This window comes from Propithecus coquereli, unplaced genomic scaffold (assembly GCF_000956105.1).
Source record: "Propithecus coquereli isolate 6110/MARCELLA unplaced genomic scaffold, Pcoq_1.0 Scaffold10, whole genome shotgun sequence".
NCBI lineage: Eukaryota > Metazoa > Chordata > Mammalia > Primates > Indriidae > Propithecus > Propithecus coquereli.
In genome coordinates, this window is record NW_012133858.1 from 3,913,222 (window position 1) to 3,932,528 (window position 19,307).

Consider the following 19,307-nt stretch of genomic DNA (forward strand, 5'->3'; position numbering starts at 1 on the left):
AGGCGTGGTGGCTCATGCCTGTAATCCTAGCACTCTGGGAGGCTGAGGTGGGCGGATCATTTGAGCTCAGGAGTTCGAAACCAGCCTGAGCAAGAGCGAGACCCCATCTCTACTAAAAAAGTAGAAAGAAATTAGCTGGACAACTAAAAATACATATATAAAAAAAATTAGCCGGGCATGGTGGCGCATGCCTGTAGTCCCAGCTACTCGGGAGGCTGCGGCAGTAGGATTGCTTGAGCCCAGGAGTTTGAGGTTGCTGTGAGCTAGAGTGACGCCACAGCACTCTAGCCCAGGCAACAGAGTGAGACTCTGTCTCAAAAAAAAAAAGTCAGAAAGTCTAAGAAATTACATTAAAATTACATTTTAATGATTTTTCATCTAATAAATAGGAATTAAAGATTGTGAATTTTCAGAAGAATGACAATGAAAATATTTAAAAATGCAATTGCCCACACTGTTGCTATCTTCAGTCCTCTGAAATGATTGCTAATGTCTTTGCAATAGAAAAGTTTTTACAGCATCAGAGCACTATCCTTTACGAATCAAGGAAAAACAGCAAGTTCAGTACAACTGTAAAACGCAAGGACAAGATGCATTTTTGCCTCCAGAGGGCACTGCTGTTTTCACAAAAGAAGGGAGACCAGCAGCTGCTTTGGCTGTGGGCTTTTGCTTTAGATGTTGCACTTGTTTGTCTTCACACCAGGCTCTACAGGCCTATGGATAGACTTGGTGGTGGAGGTGACATTCATTTAACCCTGAAGAAATAGAAACAAGGAGCATATTGCCCCAAACATTCAATCTATTGCATTAAAAAAAACAACAAAAACCTTCCCAACTTTCCATCAATGGTTCCTACTGTGTTTCCTTCTCTTCATGAACAGCTGAACTTCTGGAATGAGCAGTTGACTCTACTCCTGTCCACATTCCTGCTTAGCCCACTATAGCCTGGCTCCCCACCTCACTCCCAGCGCTCCTCTGAAACTGTCGTCACTGTCCTCCATGTGGTAACCCCAATGGACTTTATTCTGTCCTAATCTGTACTTGACCCCTTTCTATAGTATTTCATTCTTTGATTCCTAAAACCCCACTTTCTTGGCTTCTTCTGTGCCACCTTCCCTTGGTTCTTTTGCTATCTCTCACTATGCGTTTATAGGCCTTTCCCTGGGCTCACTTCCACCATCCACCCTTAATCACTTGCCCCAGGATTCTGTCCAAGAGGCACTTCTCATCTCACCCTACATTCTCTCCAGGGGTGATGCATCCACTCCCATGGCTTCAACTCACCAACTGCAAATATGACTCCCCATATCTGTATCTCTAGGCTACGGCTCTCCTGAGCCTCACTTTTCAACTCTACCTGATTATCCTAGAGTCCCTTCAAACACAGCCTCTGCAAAATTGGACCCCTTATCTCCTGGTCTCCACTTTCCCATTCTCCTGCTCCCCTCCAAAATCCATGCTTTGTCTCCTGGATTCCACAGCTCAGTAAATGATATATACCATTTACCCACTTGGCTCAGAAATCTAGGAATTCTTGAATCTTCTCTTTTGCCGTATATCCAACCCATCTCTGGGTCCTGACCACTTGAATCGCTTTCAGATATGCCCCTACCCTCCTCACCCACGGACACTGCTTCACTTTAGAGTCTCAGCACCTCTTGTCTGACCTGTGGCAATACACTCTTTTCAAAGATTTTAATATACCTAATTTTACGTTTTATTGTTTGAACAGGTATTACATTTATGTTAGGTTTATTCCAGGTGGGAACCTGAAAAGTATGTGTAGGACAGAACGTGGTTAATGCAAAACTTAGGCTTGTAAACAGTAGCCGCAGGAGTCTGGGGAGTCCCTGGACTTTGTAGATCTGATGGCTGCAGCCAGCATTCCTTCCCCCTCCCTCCCTGATGGAGACCAAGGCTATCCCTCCCTAGCTGTCCTGATAAGGACAAGGCCAGAGCAGAAGGATGGGTGCCACTGGGGCAAAGGGGTAGTAGCAGTTGGTTGTTTGAAGAAGAATTTACTATAAACAGCTGTTCTGCCCACCGTCCTCTGCTGCACGTAGCAGGAAGCAATTCTTCACCTGCCAGTTTGGCCCAGAAACAAAGAACTGAACAGGGCAGGTGGGAGGGGGTCTGCTATCCCTGTTTATAAAAACCCTCACTAAACCCCCTTCTGTGCTGACTCCCTTTTCGGACTCAGCCCACCCGCACCCAGGTGAATAAACCAGCCATGTTGCTCTCACATAGCCTGTGTGTGACATGTGTCCTTTGGGTCATTCATTCACTCTTTCAATTTACATGTTCAAATTTTAAAAGTGTAAAAGGCTCACTCCTACCTCCCTATGTTCCCCTACCAGAGGCAATCAGTGCTTCTCCTATATCCTTCCAGAAGTATTTTCACACAAAAGGTAGCGGCTTGTATTTACTCTTCTCCATCTTATCTTTTCCACTTATTGTATCATAGACATCTTTTCACATTAGCACATAGAGATGTTCCTCGTTTTTATACACACTATTATTTAACTGTTAGTCCTCCCACTTATGGCTGTTTAAGGAGTTCCCAATCTTTTGCTATTGTGAACAAGACTGAAAAGAACAACTTTGTACATAGGTCACTTGACACAGGGGATAGTATATCAATGGGACAGATTCCTAGAAGTGGAGCTGCAGAACCGTAAAGCATATGCAGTGACAATTCCAATAGTACTGTCAAATTGCTTGACATAAAGGCTGACCCATTTCCAGTCTTACCGGCCATGTGCAAAATGCTTATCCTGGCCTCTCTGCCTCCATTCATTCCTGCTTGAAAATGTGTCCTCCACACCCTTGTCAGCACCATCTTTCTAAAATGCAAATCTGCCATGTCACTCTCTTCCACTGCTTACAACGCTTCAATTTCTCTTCACTGCTCTTCAAGGCCTTTCACCATCTCAGGTGGACTATTAACCACATGTAGCTACGGAGCACCTGACATGTGCCTAGTCACAATTGAGATGTGATGTAAATGTAAGAAAAACACTGGATCGCATAGACTTAGTATGACAAAAAGAATGTAAAGTATCTCATTGCATGCTGAAATGATTAAGTTTTGGCTATTAAGTTAAATGACATCACTAAGATTAATTTCACCTGTTTCTTTATAGTTTCTAAGATATGGCTACAAAAAATTTTAGAATTAACACACAGACTCTTCATTATATTTCTACTGGATAGCATCTTCTAGGTGGACCCTTCCTCCTTTACATCCTTTCCTCCCAGGCCTCAGGCCCCCTCTGTTCTTCAGACCACAGTGGCCTGTGCCTCATCCTCATCCTCCCCACTCCTCCCCTCCCCTTCCTTTCTCTTCCCCTCCCCTGCCCTCCCTTGCCCTGCCCTCCCCTCACTCTTACCAAGATTGTGCTTGAAACTTCTCAGAGGCCGTCCAGAGGTTTCTCTTCTTGCTTCACAGGCCACCTCCCTTCACCAGCCGTTGAGTCACGGTCTCGCTCTCATCTTTACTCCCCAGTTCGCCGGGCAGCAAGCGGTTCAGTGCTGTGGGCCAAATGAAGGAATGGGGCCGAAAAGCCCCAAGAGCCAGTCTAAAGTTGGAACGAGGGAACGGGTAAGAGGTCACAATGCAGGTGAACAAATTCAAATTTAAAAAAAATGTAAGTTTAACCTGAATTCAGAATGTGAATTGCATTTTCGAGGCAAATAATAGTAATAATAATAAGTAACAAAGAGACACAGGAGAAACTTACTTTCTTTGCCCAGTCTACATCCTCACAGGGGAGGCCTGGCCCTGGGACCCCGGTCCCCCTCCGCCCCCGGCCTGAGCCTGCAGGAGCGGGGACGCGGAGCCCCGAGAAAGCGCTTCGTGCAGCGCCCACCGCCCAGGGACGCGACCTACTCACCCGGCACACGGCCCCAGCGCCGACTGCAAGCAGAGGAGGGAAAACGGCTTTACCGGGAACAGGGAGGGACCTCCGGCAAAGCGAAACTGAAACTTTGCGGCCCCAGTCGCAGGGCGGGACGCGCCTTAGCCCCAGTCCCGGCCCCGTCGCGCCCCGAAGCCCCGCGCCAGCCCCACGCGGAGCCATGGCCTCCAGCCTCTGCCCGCCGTCCCCGCTCCTCGTGCGTCTGTCCGAGACCGTCCCCCGGGTCCACAGGAGGCTGGAAATCTACTTCCAGAGCCGGGCCTCGGGCGGCGGGGAGTGCACCGTCCGGCCGGTCGGCCACAGCGCCCCAGACACCTTCCAGGTGGAGTTCAGAGAAAGGGCAGGTGAGCTGCGGGGCAACCGAGGTGCGGGCCGGGGCTGGGGCAAAGGCCACCCCCGGGGGCCCAGCCCCGCGGGTTTCAGGGCAGACCTAGTCAAGCTGGCCTAGGGGACAGGGTGGGAGAAAGTATGGCACTGTCTGGTGAGGGACAGGAACGGGCTGCTGCTGCCAAGAGACTCGCTCAGACAGTGGACACTCAGACAGAGGAGGATAGAGCCCCAGGTGTACCCAGTCTGGGACCTGGGTCGCGCCTCAGTGTTGACGCTTTCCATATCCTCGTCCTGACATATTTCTCAGCTATCATCTTCCTTGCCCCAGGTGCCTGTCAGCCACTGTCCTTGTCATCTTGGCATTCCACTTTATGTTTTAAATAATGGTTCCACTAATTTATTTTTGAGGATTACAGAAGTAATATGTTTACTATAGAAAAGAAAGAATAAAAAAGAAAACTACCTGGAGATAAACAAATGTGAACATTTTGGTATATTTCCGTCCAGCCTTTTTTGATGAATGTCAGCAAACACTTAAAAAATTCTGACTCTGCACTTTTGATCCCTGCTTTTTTTCACTTAACTGTATAAGGAGTATTGAAATGGGAGACTGGAGACGGTTTCAGAAACATGATTTTTAATGTGTGGATGATGTTCCACTGTCATTAAGCTTTCATTTCTGCAGTAAAACTTAAGCTGCTCACTTTAGAGTTAATAGCTCCCTGCTTCCTCCCTCACCAACACACATTCCACCGTGCAGGGAGCAGCCTTGCTGGGAGGGTGCTGGGGCAGGACACAGATGCAGGAATAAGACAATTACTTGAAATCTCTCCCATTTCTGTGTGTATATGTGTGCATGTTTAATGTCTCCACTGAAGCTAAGGAGGGAGTGTTGAAAAAAGGAAAGCACGAAATGTTTATTGACAACAAAACTGTGACCATTTTCCTGGAACCCACTGAAAATCCAGTAGAGAACACGAGACCCAGAATTTCTTCGCTGACACAGTCTGGTGAGAAGCATCCAGTTGAAGGACATATTCCTAACTCTGGGGATTCCTGTGTCCAAAAGGTGAGTATTGAAAGGAGCTATGTTCCTGCAACTTCCTCTCCGATCACCACACCTTTGGTTATTGGTCCGACAACTCTGTGCAGGGGTCTTACTATGAGGTGACATTGTTTTAGGGACTGGGACACAGAGGTGAACACAACAGACAAGGTCTCTACTCTCATGCAGCTCGGATCGGGGGTGGGGAGGTACACGGAAAGACTAAAGGCAAATAAACAAAATAAAACCGTTTCAGAGAGTGATATGCGCTAAGAAGAAAATAAAATGTGGTTTTACTACTGACAAGGCCAGGGCAAGGAAGGGGAAGGTGGAGGTGGTGCTACTTCTGACCAGAAGTCAGAGTCAACTTCTCTGAGGAGGTGACATTTGGCCTGCGACTTGAATGATGAGAGGGAGCTGCCAGCGCAAAGATTCATTCAACAAGTAGATATTGACTGCCTACAGTGTGAACGTTTGGTATATTTCCTTCTAGCCTCTTTCTATGAATGTCAGCAAACTCATACCTATTTACAAAATTCTGAGTCTGCACTTTTGATTTCTACTTTTTTCACTTAACTGTAAAAAGAGTATTGTAGCGGGAGACTGGAGACAGTGTCGGAAACATGACTTTCCATTTTTGTTTATCTAAAGAAGTTTTTATTTCACATTTATTTTTGAAAAGTGTTCACTAGGTATAGAAATTCTAGGTTGACATTTTTTTTCTTTCAGTACTTTAAAGATGTCATTCCACTGTCTTCTGGCTTGCATTGTTTTTGTAAGAAGTCTGCTATTCTTATTTCTCTTCTGTATATAATGAGACCTTTTCCCTCTGTTTGTTTATTGATACGAAATAGTTGTACATATTTTGGGGAGTACATGTGATATTTTGATACATCCATACAATGTGTAATAATCAAATCAGGGTAATTGGGATAGATATCCATCATCTCAAGCAATTGTCCTTATATTGAGAACGTTCCAGTTCTTCTAGCTATTTTGAACTGTATAATGCATTACTGTTAACTGTTACAGGCACTGTTACAAGAGCTGGAGTCACAGCCAGGATTTCAACAGACTCTGCCTTCAGGGGCCTTACCTTTTAGTAAGGGAAATAGACAATAATAGTAATAAATAGATGTATAATAAAATGTCTGCCAGTGATAACTTCTAGGAAGAAGAATAAGCAGAATAAATGATAAGACAGTGACAGAACCACCATTTAAAATAAGATGTCCAGAAAAACCTCTCCTATGAGGTGACATCTGAGTAGACATGAATGAAGTAAGGGAGCTAGCCAAGTGGATTTCTTGGGGAAAGAACATTCTAGGCAGAGAACAGCTCAAGTACAAAGGCCTGTGACAGGAGCTGTGATTACAGGCATGCACCACCAGGCTCAGCTAATTTTTTTATTTTTATTTTTGTAGAGATGGGGTTCTCACTATGTTGCCCAGGCTAGTCTCGAACTCCTGGGCTCAAGGGATTCCCCCTGCCTCAGCCTCCCAAAGTGCTGAGGTTGCAGGTATGAACCACCAAGACTGGCCAGGATTTTGGAATTTAACTTAAATATTAGGGGATTCATGAAATGGTTTTGAGCTAAGGGAGGGGGTGATCTGATTTACATTTCTAAAGAGTCACTCTGGCTGCTGTGTTAAATGTAGGGGGCTGGACATGGTGGCTCACGCCAGTAATCCTAACACTCTGGGAGGCCAAGGCTGGAGGATCGCTTGAGCTCAGGAGTTTGAGACCAACCTGAGCAAGAGAGAGACCCTGTCTCTACTAAAAATAGAAAAATTATCATGGCATTATGGTGTGCACATGTAGTCCCAGCTACTCAGGAGGCTGAGGCAGGAGGATTGCTTGAACCCAGGAGTTTTAGGTTGCTGTGAGCTGTAATGACACCACTGCACTCTACCTGGGGCAATGGAGCAAGACTCTGCCTCAAAAAAAAAAAAAAAAAGTAGGAAGTGACTATTGTAGAAGGTCAGAGTCCAGTTAGGAGAGGTTGCAGTATGCCAGGTGAAAGGTGATAATGGCTTAGATTCTGGGTGGACGTGGGAGAGGAGGATTCAGGAAATATTTTGAAGGTCTAGAGGAAGAATGTTATTAATACATGCAGAGAAAATGGCATGCACAAAGACCTTGAGGGGGAACAAAACATTGGAAATTTTGCTTTTATATTATATGCAATTTACCTCTGTCCTTTTTATCTTAATCTGGTGTGTCATATCTGAGCTCCTAAAGGGCAGGATTTAGAAAGGCCCAGCAGCTTTGCATGCAGTCAAGTGTTCAGTTGGGGAAAATAAAAGGAGAGGGTAGTGAGGAAGAGAAAAAAACAGTAATAGGTAAAAAATATTTTCCTTAGATTTATGGCTCCTTTCCAGGCTGAGACTTTGATGAGAACCATAGCAACTTGCCCAGAGAGCAGAAGCCTTCCCTCAACCTGTTCCCAAGGTCAAACAGATAGTGGCAGCTCTAGAACACAGATCTCTTAGCCATGGAGCGTTTAAAAAATGCTCGCTCCCAAGGCTCCACTGCAGACCAGTTACATCAGAATCTCTGGGGATGTGCCTGGGCCTTGGCTGGTTTTTTTCCATAACTCCCCAGATGATTCTAATATGCAGACAGAGCTGAGAACCTCTGGGCTGTAGCATGCTGCATTCTCTATAAAGTATTTAAAAGACGTTGCCCCTTGCTTAGGGAAGACATAGTGGTTGTTTCTGTAGTTGTTTCTGTATGCCTGGATGCTGAGAGATTTTATTTGTTTCTGTTCTTTTTTAAATTTCAGATCTTTCTTACTGTAACAGCTGATCTGAACTGTAACCTGTTCTCCAAAGAGCAGAGGGCATACTTGGCCACTCTCTGCCCCAATGTCAAAAAAATGGAGGGTCACAATGGAATTGAGAAAGTGTGCGGTGACTTCCAAGATATTGAAAAAATATATCACTTCTTGAGTGAGCAGTTCCTAGAAAGTGAGCGAAAACACGAATCTTCCTCTTCAAAAACTGAAAGGAAAAAGGCACTGGGTGAGCAAGATTGGGACAGCTACATTTCTCCTTCTGAGCCGGAAACCAAGTCACAAGAAAAAAACAACTGTTTTGAAGTTCCCTTGCCTTTCTTTGAATACTTCAAATTTACCCGTCCTGATAAAATAGACTCAATAGAGAAAAGATTTGGTATAAACGTCGAAATCCAGGAGAGTTCCCCAAATATGATCTCCTTAGACTTCACCTCAGGTCAATCAGGCGACCTAGAAGCAGCTCGTGAGTCTTTTGTCAGTGAATTCCAGAAGAGCACAGAACTTCTGAAGCAAGAATGTGTCTCTTTAGCAGACAATAAGCAGGCAAATAAAATCAAACGGGAATTGAATCATCAGTATACAAAGCTCCTTATAAAGGAGAAAGGAAGAGAATTAACTCTCCTTGGGACCCAAGATGACATTTCAGCTGCCAAACAAAAAATCTCTGAAGCTCTTGTCAAGGCACCTGTGAGAATATTGACTCCCGGTTGCATGCTGAATGGAATTGAGGTTGATACTGCTTGCTATAAGGTTTTAGAAGCTGAGTTACTCCAGGAGATATCAGAGATAGAGAAAAGGTATGACACTAGCAGCAAGGTTTCAGTAAAAAGTCAGAAAACCTGCATTTCATTTGAACCTAAGGACAAGCAGGTAGATCTATCCGTGCACGCGTATGCAAGTTTCATCGACGCCTTTCAGCACGTCTCATGTCAGCTGATGAGAGAAGTTTTTTCACTGAAATCTTTGAGCAAGGTGAGAAAGCACTTACAGAGAACCAAGTTTGTTGATGACCTTAAAAAAAGGCATCCAAATATACACTTTTTGCTAAATAAAGAGTCATTGATTTTGACTGGTTTGCCAAATCACCTTGCAAAGGCAAAGCAGTATGTCTTAAAAGAAGAGGAAATGTCTCCGTCGGCTGGAGAGAAATTGAATGAGGATCATGAAACACCCATGGACATTGATAGTAACAACTCAAAAGCAGCTTCCCTTACATTCAAGCTCTCGGCGAGTTCTGAGGCTTCAGAAGTGGACAAGAAGGAAAAGAGCATCTGTGTCATCTGTTTGGACACCATTAGTAACAAACAAGTGCTACCAAAGTGCAAGCATGAATTCTGTGCCCCTTGTATCAGGAAAGCCATGTCATATAAGCCAATCTGTCCTGTGTGTCAGGCTTTCTATGGTATCCAGAAAGGAAATCAGCCAGATGGAAGCATGGATTTCACTGTGTCAGACATCTCACTTCCAGGCTATGAGTCTTGTGGCTCCATTGTGATTAAATATGATATCAGAGGAGGTGTACAAACAGTAAGTGTTTCTGAGGGCCGTGGGTTTCTTTCCACCATGCTAGGATTATCGGAGCAAACGAGACTGTACTGTTGCCTATTAGACAGTTGATCTCCCAGGGAATTATTTCCATGGTCCTTTGCAAGGGATTGAAATAATGATAAAGGTCCCCATGTTTGCTTATAACTTAGATATCTTTTGTGTCTATTTCTTAAGGCAGTGAAAGGGTAGGTGGAGATTATGTTTTAGAATGGGGAGAGTCAGAAAGGTAGACAGTGTTCCCAGCATGAATTTGAGGAAAAAGGAAAAATATGAATTTTGGGGAATATGAGCAAAACTTCAATAATTTTCTTGCTTTTGATTTTCTCTATCTACAAATGAACACATCTATACATATAGTAAAATTTAAACAGGGGACTGTTTTCACCTGATATTTGCTTGTTTTCATACAGAAACAGCACCCAAACCCAGGAAAGACATATTCTGGAATAGAGCGAACTGCATATTTGCCTAATAATGAGGAAGGAAGGGAAGTTTTGACACTGCTTCAAAGGGCCTTTGATCAAAAGCTGATTTTCACAGTGGGGCACTCTCGAGTAACAGGAGCCTCAGATGTCATCACATGGAATGATATTCACCACAAAACATGCCGGTATGGAGGACCAGAACGGTGAGAGCCTTTTGAAATGTAATGGCTGCTAAGCAGAATATAGGAGTTATGAAATATGGCAATTTGTGGATGTAGATACAAGGACACTTTTTAGCAGTGGTATTGGGTATAGTAAAGTATTTTGACAGATGCTAATTGGGGATGATAACCTCATAGACAGAAAGATTGGTCCCCATAAAGGTTTACTCTGCCAACTACAAAGTACTATGTATTAAATAGTTACTAAATTTTGTAGCAAATGACAGGGGGTTTCAGAATCCAAGATGAATGAATGGTGTGTAAATTGATTTAATTTGGGGCTTCATGTCTATCTGAAAGGTAGATCATAGGAATGTTATCTACTTTGCTTTCTTTTAAGGCCACCTTTTTTTTTCCTTTTCTCCCCCCTCGCCCCCCCCACTGCCCTCCACCATCAGTCCACAGAGAACCTGAACTCACTTGGCCAATAGCATTTTAGAAAAAGTCTTAGTTGTAAGGAGACCCAGTGGTGGAAGCTGTGTTACAGGAAATGCAATTGTTCTTTATGAAACTCAAATAGAATACCTCAGACCCTTGATATTAAAGAAAAATAACAGCCTGAGACTTTTTCAAATCCTCAAATTTTAAAATCCTACCAGCATATGATTACAATGCTCCCATAAAATACAGCATATTATTATATTTTTATGACAGTCACTGCTTACAATAAACTGAAAATACAAAAAGGCCAGTTGAGAGGCAGATGCTGGTCAACCAGGCTCACTCACTGGCTAAATGACTCGCATCTGCACTTATAAAAGTGACTATAAGTCACCCACCTTCAGGATTACCTGGGAATGTTTGCAACACTAAATATTAAATGCTCAAATGCCCAAATATCTCTTGTACAGATTGGAACCATTTGTGGTAACACTAAAGGAATTTTTCCTTCTGCAGGTATGGCTACCCTGATCCCGCTTACCTGAAACGTGTCAAAGCGGAGCTGAAAGCTAAAGGAATTGAGTAAGAAAACGACTGGAAGAATGTCTGAACCCGGGCTTTCAAAAAATATATTTCAGGAGGCTGAGTTAATGCCAATGTAAATCCTTAGGCATACCTGTTAAAATTTTTCATCTTAAGAAGTGGTTTATACAAGAGTAAGTATCAGCTAGTCTGTCATTTCTAGAGTGATACTTTTTATGGAAGACAAAAGCCCCAAAAGTCTCTGTAATTTTGCTGAAGAGGTGTCATGTCTCATTCTTGTGTCATCTTTGGGGTTAGAGGTGGGTCTGAAATCATCTTCTATGTTCTTTAGTTGGACTACTACCTGCAGATTGATCCTTCTTTCATTGCCATCCCTGGAGTGGCCTTTTAGTTTTTTGTTTGTTTTCCTTTTAATCTCCACCTGTTAAAGTGAAATTCTAGTGTAAATGGGGGAGAAAAAGGCTTTGGTTATAGAAAATTAGAGACCCATATTCCCCTCCATTCCCCATGGCAAGAAAAGTGGCCAGTAGCAGAGATTGGGCAACCTTTGGTAATAAATGGAATAACACTATTATTTTTAATGACACAGAGCCTGGTATACAGCTGGGGCCTGTCTTAGTCCATTTCCGTTGCTAAAAGGAATACCTGAGCTAGGTAATTTTTAAAGAAATGAGGTTTATTTGGCTCACAATTCTGCTGGCTGGAAGATTGTTCATCTGGTGAAGGCCTCAGGCTGCTTCTACTTGTGGAAGAAGCAGAGAGGAAGCAAGACCGGAGAGGGGGAGGGTGCCATGCTCTTAGTAACTTAACCAGTTCTGGTGGGAACTAACAGAGTGGGAATTCAGTCATTACCACAAGGAGGACTGCACCAAGCCATTCATGGGGGATCTGCACCCACGACCTAAACACCTCCCGTTAGGCTCCACCTCCAACATTAGGAATCAAATTGCAACATGAGATTTGGAGCCAGAGCCAAACAAACCAAACTATAACAGTGCTTAATAAATCTTAATATTAATCTTGCCTGACTTAAATTGCTAGTAACCCAGCAGAGGGATATATGCTTCCTAACTTTTTGGCAGAGGCAGGAGTAAGGAATCCATTTCTGGAGTCCTTACCATTGATTTGGAAAACTGAGTTTCTTTTTTTTTTTAAGAGACAAGGTTTCAACATGTTGCCCAGGCTGGACTTGAACTCCTGTGCTCAAGCAATCCTCCCATCTCAGCCTCCACAGCAGTTGAGACTCCCGGCACGTACTAGCGTGCCCAGCTTGTGAGTTCCTTACTCTGGAACACTCAGTGCCTGAACTCTGACCGGGCTCCTCACTTGGGTCTTTGCTCCCTGTTCCTTGTAACCTGCCATATCTGGTGCACTTGCCCTACCACAGTAATTCTACATGTTTCTGAACATTGTTTTCCTCTGGATATCTTTGTATTTTTTAGTATAACCCACTTCCAGGTTTAACAGATAGATAACCTTACTTAACTGTAGCCCTCATTCTTTAGTTTTTTTATCCCTTTACTAAGTCCCTCCAATTCAGGTTTTTGTCCTTAAAATCCTTCTCCTTGATACTCTCTCTGGAAAGAAAAAAGGCGAGAGTTGAGCCATATATGACATGTCAAATTTTACTTTTAAATGGTTCTTCAAGTAAGATAAAAGTTATCATAGCAAATTATTTGGTTATCTGTGTCCTAGCCTCTCTCCAAAAATGGCAAACAAGATGTCATCTTCTTTTCCTAAAGATACACATACACACACATAATATTTTCGTCAGATAATAGCTAATATTTACTTTGTACTTTACTTATTTTGTCCCTTTTATAAGAGCTTTACATCTATGATTGATACTAGTCTACCCATTTTATATCTGAGAAAACTGATGCACAGAGGAGATAAGTAACTTGCCAAAGGTCACACCGTAAATAAATTGAAGTGCTGGAATTTGAACCAAGTGGTCTGGCTCCGGAGCTTCTGCACCCCAGAGCTGTACTGCCTCCTACAGGGGTACTTCTCCTCTATGAAGCAGGCTGATGAGATCCTTTCATTCTAGACTTCTCTCAGAAATGGATCCCTACACAGAACTCAAAGCAAATTTCCACCAAGGAAGTCCTATCTGAAGAACTTTAAAAGCCAGAATTTTTTCCTTCGTCCACAGGGTTGAGGAAGGTTAAGCTCAGTGATATGTCTTTTTCAAAAGAAATCAGATTACACATTTAGTTTGTGGTGATTCATTAAATTCTTTACTGTTATGATTGATTATTTCTATCTACTAATCTTTTAGCTAAATTTGGTACGAAAGAAGCAAATTTTGGTTTCTGCTAAATTCTAGATCCTGGATCGCAATGTATGTGCATATGCAAGTTTCGCGGTGTGAGTGGTTGGTGAGCATTTGGATTACTGCTTTTGCTCTTTGGAAGGTGTTATCATCTGCATCTGCTTTAAATAAAGTTAAACCCATATTTGGAATAGATTGTTTGTATTGTTTCCCTCACTGCTTTTTTCTCTTTCATTAGGTTAATATTCTGGGAATATTCTGGGAATACAATTATATACTGTGTGCATGGACATCTTTGGCTGATTTTGTATGCAGCTGTTTGCTACATATTATCACAGTAGAACTTAACTATACTCTTCACTGCTGCCACTTTTGGCGGTAAAAATCACATATCTCAATTTTTTTTTCCTTTATAACACATAGGTTACTGTAAAGATAAAAGTAGGCTGCAGATGTCATCTCTTCTCTCCTTCTAGAAAAAGCATATGTAATACCCTACCAAGCTATACCTGCCCCCTCCTTGCTCCTACTGTGTGTTTCACCTCTCCGGCATCAGTGCTGAATTGCCCAGAGAGCTCACTGAGCACCAGCAGATTAGAGGCACCCGCCTCTCCAAAGAAAAAAGAAAATTAAAAAATAACACTGAGATATTTGATGATCCCCTAAAAATAGCGTCATAGTAGTCATTAGGAGAAAAATCAGACCTTTATTGGACTTCCTTACATTTACTACAATAGTTTAGTACTGTTTTTGCTTTAATTTCCATATGGGAGTTAGGTACTATTTCCTCTTTTATAACTGGGTCATTCATTGATCAGATCTAAATCATAGAGCCTAAGGCAAAGGTTAAGGTACTAACCATTTGGGAGGTGCAAGCCCAAGGACAAATAAAAAGGGAAGTGAGGCAAAGTAAGATGCAGTGCTGGGCTACAGCTTCACAATGAGCTTCACAATGAGCCTGCCGCTGGTGGCTTGGTGGGCACGTTTTGAGAACCACTGGCCTAGAAAACAGAGTTTAAACTCCACAGAATGGCCATCGGGTATTTCTCATTCTACTTTGCTTACCTTATGTCCCTTCCTTGCCACCAAGCCCCTATCGTCCTGTCACATCAGACCACCAGCTTTTCCAAAGTAGTCTGTACTTTCATTGTTCTGGCCTTTGTTCTGTGTCTTCTCTCTCTCTCCCCAGAGACCCAAACACCTCCCATGACGCTCACCTCCAACACTGGGGATCAAATTGTAACATGAGATTTGGAGCAGAGCCAAACAAACCAAATCGTAGCAGTGCTTAATAAATTTGTGTTGCCTGACTCAGGTTGCTCATAACCCAGCACAGGGATATATGCTCCCTAAATCCAGAGAGAGGGAACACACCTCATTCTTCACCTCATGCTCTGAAATCCCCTACTCATCATTTGATGTCTCATTCAAAATGCCACTACCATAGGAACTTTCCTCCAATCTTGTCTCCAAATTACAATGAATCATTGATTTCCCTGTTATCCTAATACTTTGTATGTATCTCAATATAGATGTGATATCAAAATCCACTTACCCTGCCCTCTGCCTTGGAGGTGGTACTAGGGCTGACTTCTAAGTACTATATCAACTCCATTCTCTGATTGCTATTAATATTTGGATTCCACAGCAGGAGGAATTGAAGGGTAGGGGGAGAAAGTGGCTGGGGTACTTATATTCCCCTGGTTGTCTCTGGAAAGTATCATAGTCATGGCTCCTGCCTGATGGCACTTTCCAGTGGGTATAGCTCTTACCAGATGCCCCTCCCTTTCGCCTTCAGCCTAGATGGTAAAGGGAGAGTGGGGCTGCCTCATCATCCCTTAACCTTTTTCCTACTCCTGTGTAAATCCTTTATTAAATTCTCTTCAACTGTCCATTTTGAGTATACCATCTATATCCTGCCCAGACCTTTCGTGATACAGATAATTGTATGAATCTCTGTTTCATTTCTCTGTCCCCTTACTTCCACCCTACCCCAGAGAGAAGGGATCTGTGTCTAATTCATCTTTATAATCTTAACACAGTGCCCGGCAGATCAGGAGCCTTCCATACAGGGAGAGGCCAGGAGGAGATGGGTAAATTCACCCCTAGTGGATGCGGTGCATGTTACCTGGGGGATGGGCACACTTGTATCTCTGACTCCCACATGCAAAGGCGATTTATGTAATCAAAGTGTTTGTACCCTCGTAATACTCTGAAATAAAAAAAAATTTTAAATGTTAGCATGTAGATGGGGTTAAATTCTAAATAAAATGTTTAAAATTGCCAAGGAAACTATCATGAGAGCAAACAGACAACCTACAGAATGGGAGAAAATATTTGCATGTTACACATCCAATAAAGGGCTGATAACTAAAACCTATATAGAACTCAGGAAAATCAGCAAGAAAAAATCAAACAACCCTATCAAAAAGTGGGCAAGGATATGAACAGAAACTTTTCAAATAAAGATAGACTAATGGCCAAGAAACATATGAAAAAATGTTCAACATCTCTAATCATCAGGGAAATGCAAATTAAAACCACAATGAAATATCACTTATCCTCAGTGAGAATGGCCTTTATAAAAAATTCCCAAAACGATAAATGTTGGCGTGGATGCGGAGAGATAGGAACACTCATACACTGCTGGTGGGACTGCAAACTAGTACAACCTCTGTGGAAAGCAACGTGGAGATACCTCAAAGAGATACAAGTAGAACTACCATTTGATCTAGCAATCCCACTACTGGGCATCTACCCAAAAGAACAAAAGACATTCTATAAAAAAGACATCTGCACTCCAATGTTTATAGCAACACGATTCACAATTGCAAAGATGTGGAAACAACCGAAGTGTCCATCAATGCATGAGTGGATTAATAAAATGTGGTATATGTATACCATGGAGTTCTACTCAGCCACAAAAACCAATCGTGATCTAGCACCTCTTGTATTATCCTGGATAGAGTTGGAACCCATTCTACTAAGTGAAGTATTCCAAGAATGGAAAAACAAGCACTACATGTACTCACCATCATATTGGTATTAACTGATCAACACTTAAGTGCACATATAGTAATAACATTCATCAAGTGTCAGGCAGATGGGAGGGGGGAGGAGAAGATAGGTATATACAAGTATAATGGGTGCCGTGCGCACCGTCTGAGGGATGGACATGGTTGAAGCTCTGACTAGGGCAGGGCAAAGGCAATATATGTAACCTAAACATTTGTACCCCCATAATATGCTGAAATAAAAAACAAAATAAAATAAAAAAAATTTTTTTTTAAAAAGCCTTCCATGCAAGTTGGTCGAATTAAAAGAATGCCTTGTCAGGCCAGAGGAGAACCTGATTCCAGCCCTGTCTTAGGGGACACAGAAAATGATCCAGTGTATTTTTCTGAGGATGGGTGTGTAGGGTGGGGTAGGAATGGGATGCCCAGGAACTAACACTGATTTTTGTTTTTAATGTGCCATGCTTTGCAGACTTTATCTCATTTAATCCTCATGATAATACCATGAAGTAGTTATGGCTATACCCTTTGTACAGATACAATTGACCGAGGTTACACAACTAACACATGGCTTAATCCAGGATTTCAACCAACAATTTGACCGCAACGTTTGTTACTAAAGGGCAACACAATCTGAGGACAGCTGTGTGTAATCTTGAGAAGCGGTTTTCATAGAAATGAAAGCGAAAGAAGTTCGAGGCACAAGCCTGTTGGGTGGGGCGCCCCGACAGTCCGGATCGGACTAGCGGAGCTGAGTGTGCCCGCACCCGGCTCCTTCCCGCTGCCTGTCGAGGAGCCGGGGAGCCTCAATTCCCGCCTCCGAAGAACTTGAGAGCCAAGTTGCAAGTGTACTTCCAGAGCCCGACGGGATCGCGAAGCTGGGAGTGTGAGGTCGACCAGGAGCCCGCGAGCCTGGCCCGCTTCCTGGCGCTCTTCCTCCGGGAGGATGGTGAGGGGCGCGAGGGGCGGGTCTGAGGAGGGGGCGGCAGGATGCCCAGCCAGGCTCTGGGTGCGCGCGACCCTGCGGGCCGGTCGGACGCGGTGACCCCACACGTCGCAGAACCCTGCCTCGGCGGGGCGGGGGGCGGCTCCCTGACTAGTGGCTGCCCGTCCCGTCCCGGAAGAGAGTACAGCTCCCGGCATCTTTTTCCGTAGCAGTTTTGGTCTTTTTTTCACCCCTCAGTTTTAAAAGTTGCCTTGGTTAGTTGGATCTGTTTTTTAAAAAATTTTTAAGTTCTTTGTAAATTAGGGATATTAATCCTTTACCTGTGATGTGTGTTATGAATATTTTCTCCCAGTTTTTGCATATGGTGGCTTTCTTGTTGCACGCAAATGGTTTTTATTTTGTGTGGTAAAATTTACCAGTCTTTTATTTTATTACATCTTTTACTATATTACATATTTTAACATATAACTTTTAGTCATACTTTCCCCAACACCCAAGTTATAGAAGTCTTCTAGTTCTCGTACTGATTTGTTTTTTACATTTGGATCTCTAATACATTTGGAGTTTGTTCTTGTGCGTGGTGTGAGGACTGGAACTAATTTTATCTTTTTCCAAATGGGTATCAAACTGTCCCAACACCATTTATTAAAAAGGTTATCACTGCCCACGTAACTTGAGATACCACCCTTATCCTCTATTAGATTTTCATATGTAGTTCCGCTATTTCTGGACCTTCTATTTTAGACCAATGACCTGTTTATTCATCTGCTTTAGAGAGGCTTTGTAGTACTTTGTTTAGAGACAGGGTCTCACTCTGTTGCCCAGGTTGGAGCGTAGTGGTGCAATCATGGATCACTGCAACCTGGAACTCCTGGTCTTCTGGGATCCTCCTGCCTCAGCCTCTGAGTAGCTGGGACTGCAGGTGTGGGCCACCATGCCCAGCTAATTTTTTTATTTTTTATTTTGCAGAAACAGAGTCTCCCTATATTGCCCTGGCTGATGTCAAACTCCTGGCCTCAAGTGATGGATAGACACTCCCATCTTGGTCACCTAAAGTGCTGGGATTACAGGCTGAGCTACATGCATGTAGTATGCTTTGATGTTAGAGCTAGTCCCTCCCTTCTCAGTGTTTTCCTAGCTACTCTTATTGTTTATTTTTCCTTCAGAACTTTTCTGGTTTATGGTCAGTGTTAAGAAAAAGAAAAAGAGAAAAGCTCATTGGAATTTTTATTGGGATCGCATTAAATTTTTAAGTTAAATTAGAGAGACCTGACGTCTTAAGGTAGTGTTGTGATGTTCTAACCAAAACAAAGGATGACTTTTCATTGTTCAAGTCCTACTTTTGTGTCTTTAAAGAGGGTTTATAGTTATCTTTTTTTTAATTTTTTTTTATTTCAGCGTATTACAGGGATACAAATGTTTAGGTTACATATATTGCCTTTGCCCCACCCAAGTCAGAGCTTCAATCATGTCCATCCCCCAGATGGTGGGCACCGCACCCATTAGGTGTGTATATACCCATCCCCTTCCCCCCCACACGTGCCCGACACCCGATTAATGTTACTACTATATGTGTACATAAATGTTGATCAGTTAATACCAATATGATGGTGAGTACATGTGGTGCTTGTTTTTCCATTCTTGGGATACTTCACTTAGTAGAATGGGTTCCAGCTCTATCCAGGATAATATAAGAGGTGCTAGATCACGATTGATTTTTGTGGCTGAGTAGAACTCCATGGTATACATATACCACATTTTATTAATCCACACATGTATTGATGGACACTTCAGTTATTTCCACATCTTTGCAATTGTGAATCGTGCTGCTATAAACATTGGAGTGCAGATGTCTTTTTTATAGA

At 42.9% G+C, this 19,307-nt stretch overlaps 3 protein-coding genes across 6 annotated transcripts in view; 2 read left to right on the forward strand and 1 right to left on the reverse strand.

The window, feature by feature from the left end:
* PARP9 (poly (ADP-ribose) polymerase family, member 9) overlaps positions 1 to 3,877 on the reverse strand; it is a 34,614-nt gene extending 30,737 nt beyond the window's left edge. For 3 of the 4 annotated variants that reach the window (XM_012642008.1, XM_012642013.1, XM_012641992.1), the window contains exons 1-2: positions 3,741 to 3,877; positions 3,390 to 3,578 (exon numbers count right to left, since the gene is read on the reverse strand). The gene's annotated coding sequence lies outside the window, so the exon portion shown is untranslated. Of the gene's footprint in view, positions 1 to 2,751; positions 2,811 to 3,389; positions 3,579 to 3,740 lie in introns of those variants that run through there. The other variant, XM_012641999.1, reaches the window with a different exon arrangement.
* An 86-nt stretch (positions 3,878 to 3,963) lies between these two features.
* On the forward strand, positions 3,964 to 11,890 carry DTX3L (deltex 3 like, E3 ubiquitin ligase). Its single transcript, XM_012642019.1, has 5 exons — positions 3,964 to 4,261; positions 5,126 to 5,316; positions 8,078 to 9,616; positions 10,048 to 10,265; positions 11,181 to 11,890. The coding sequence occupies exons 1-5, from the start codon at positions 4,078 to 4,080 to the stop codon at positions 11,248 to 11,250; spliced, it is 2,202 nt and encodes a 733-aa protein (XP_012497473.1). The 5' UTR covers positions 3,964 to 4,077; the 3' UTR covers positions 11,251 to 11,890.
* A 4,892-nt stretch (positions 11,891 to 16,782) lies between these two features.
* Positions 16,783 to 19,307, forward strand: part of PARP15 (poly (ADP-ribose) polymerase family, member 15) — a 34,909-nt gene continuing 32,384 nt past the window's right edge. The window contains exons 1-2 of the mRNA XM_012639580.1: positions 16,783 to 16,892; positions 17,337 to 17,445. Coding sequence (XP_012495034.1) covers positions 16,783 to 16,892; positions 17,337 to 17,445 — 219 coding nt within the window. The remainder of the gene's footprint in view (positions 16,893 to 17,336; positions 17,446 to 19,307) is intronic.

Coding starts and splice junctions, on each gene's coding strand:
- DTX3L (XM_012642019.1), top strand. CDS start 4,078: ATGGCCTCCAGCCTCTGCCCGCCGTCCCCGCTCCTCGTGCGTCTGTCC. Junction 9,617..10,047: donor TCAGAGGAGGTGTACAAACA/GTAAGTGTTTCT, acceptor GTTTTCATACAG/AAACAGCACCCAAACCCAGG. Junction 10,266..11,180: donor CGGTATGGAGGACCAGAACG/GTGAGAGCCTTT, acceptor TTCCTTCTGCAG/GTATGGCTACCCTGATCCCG.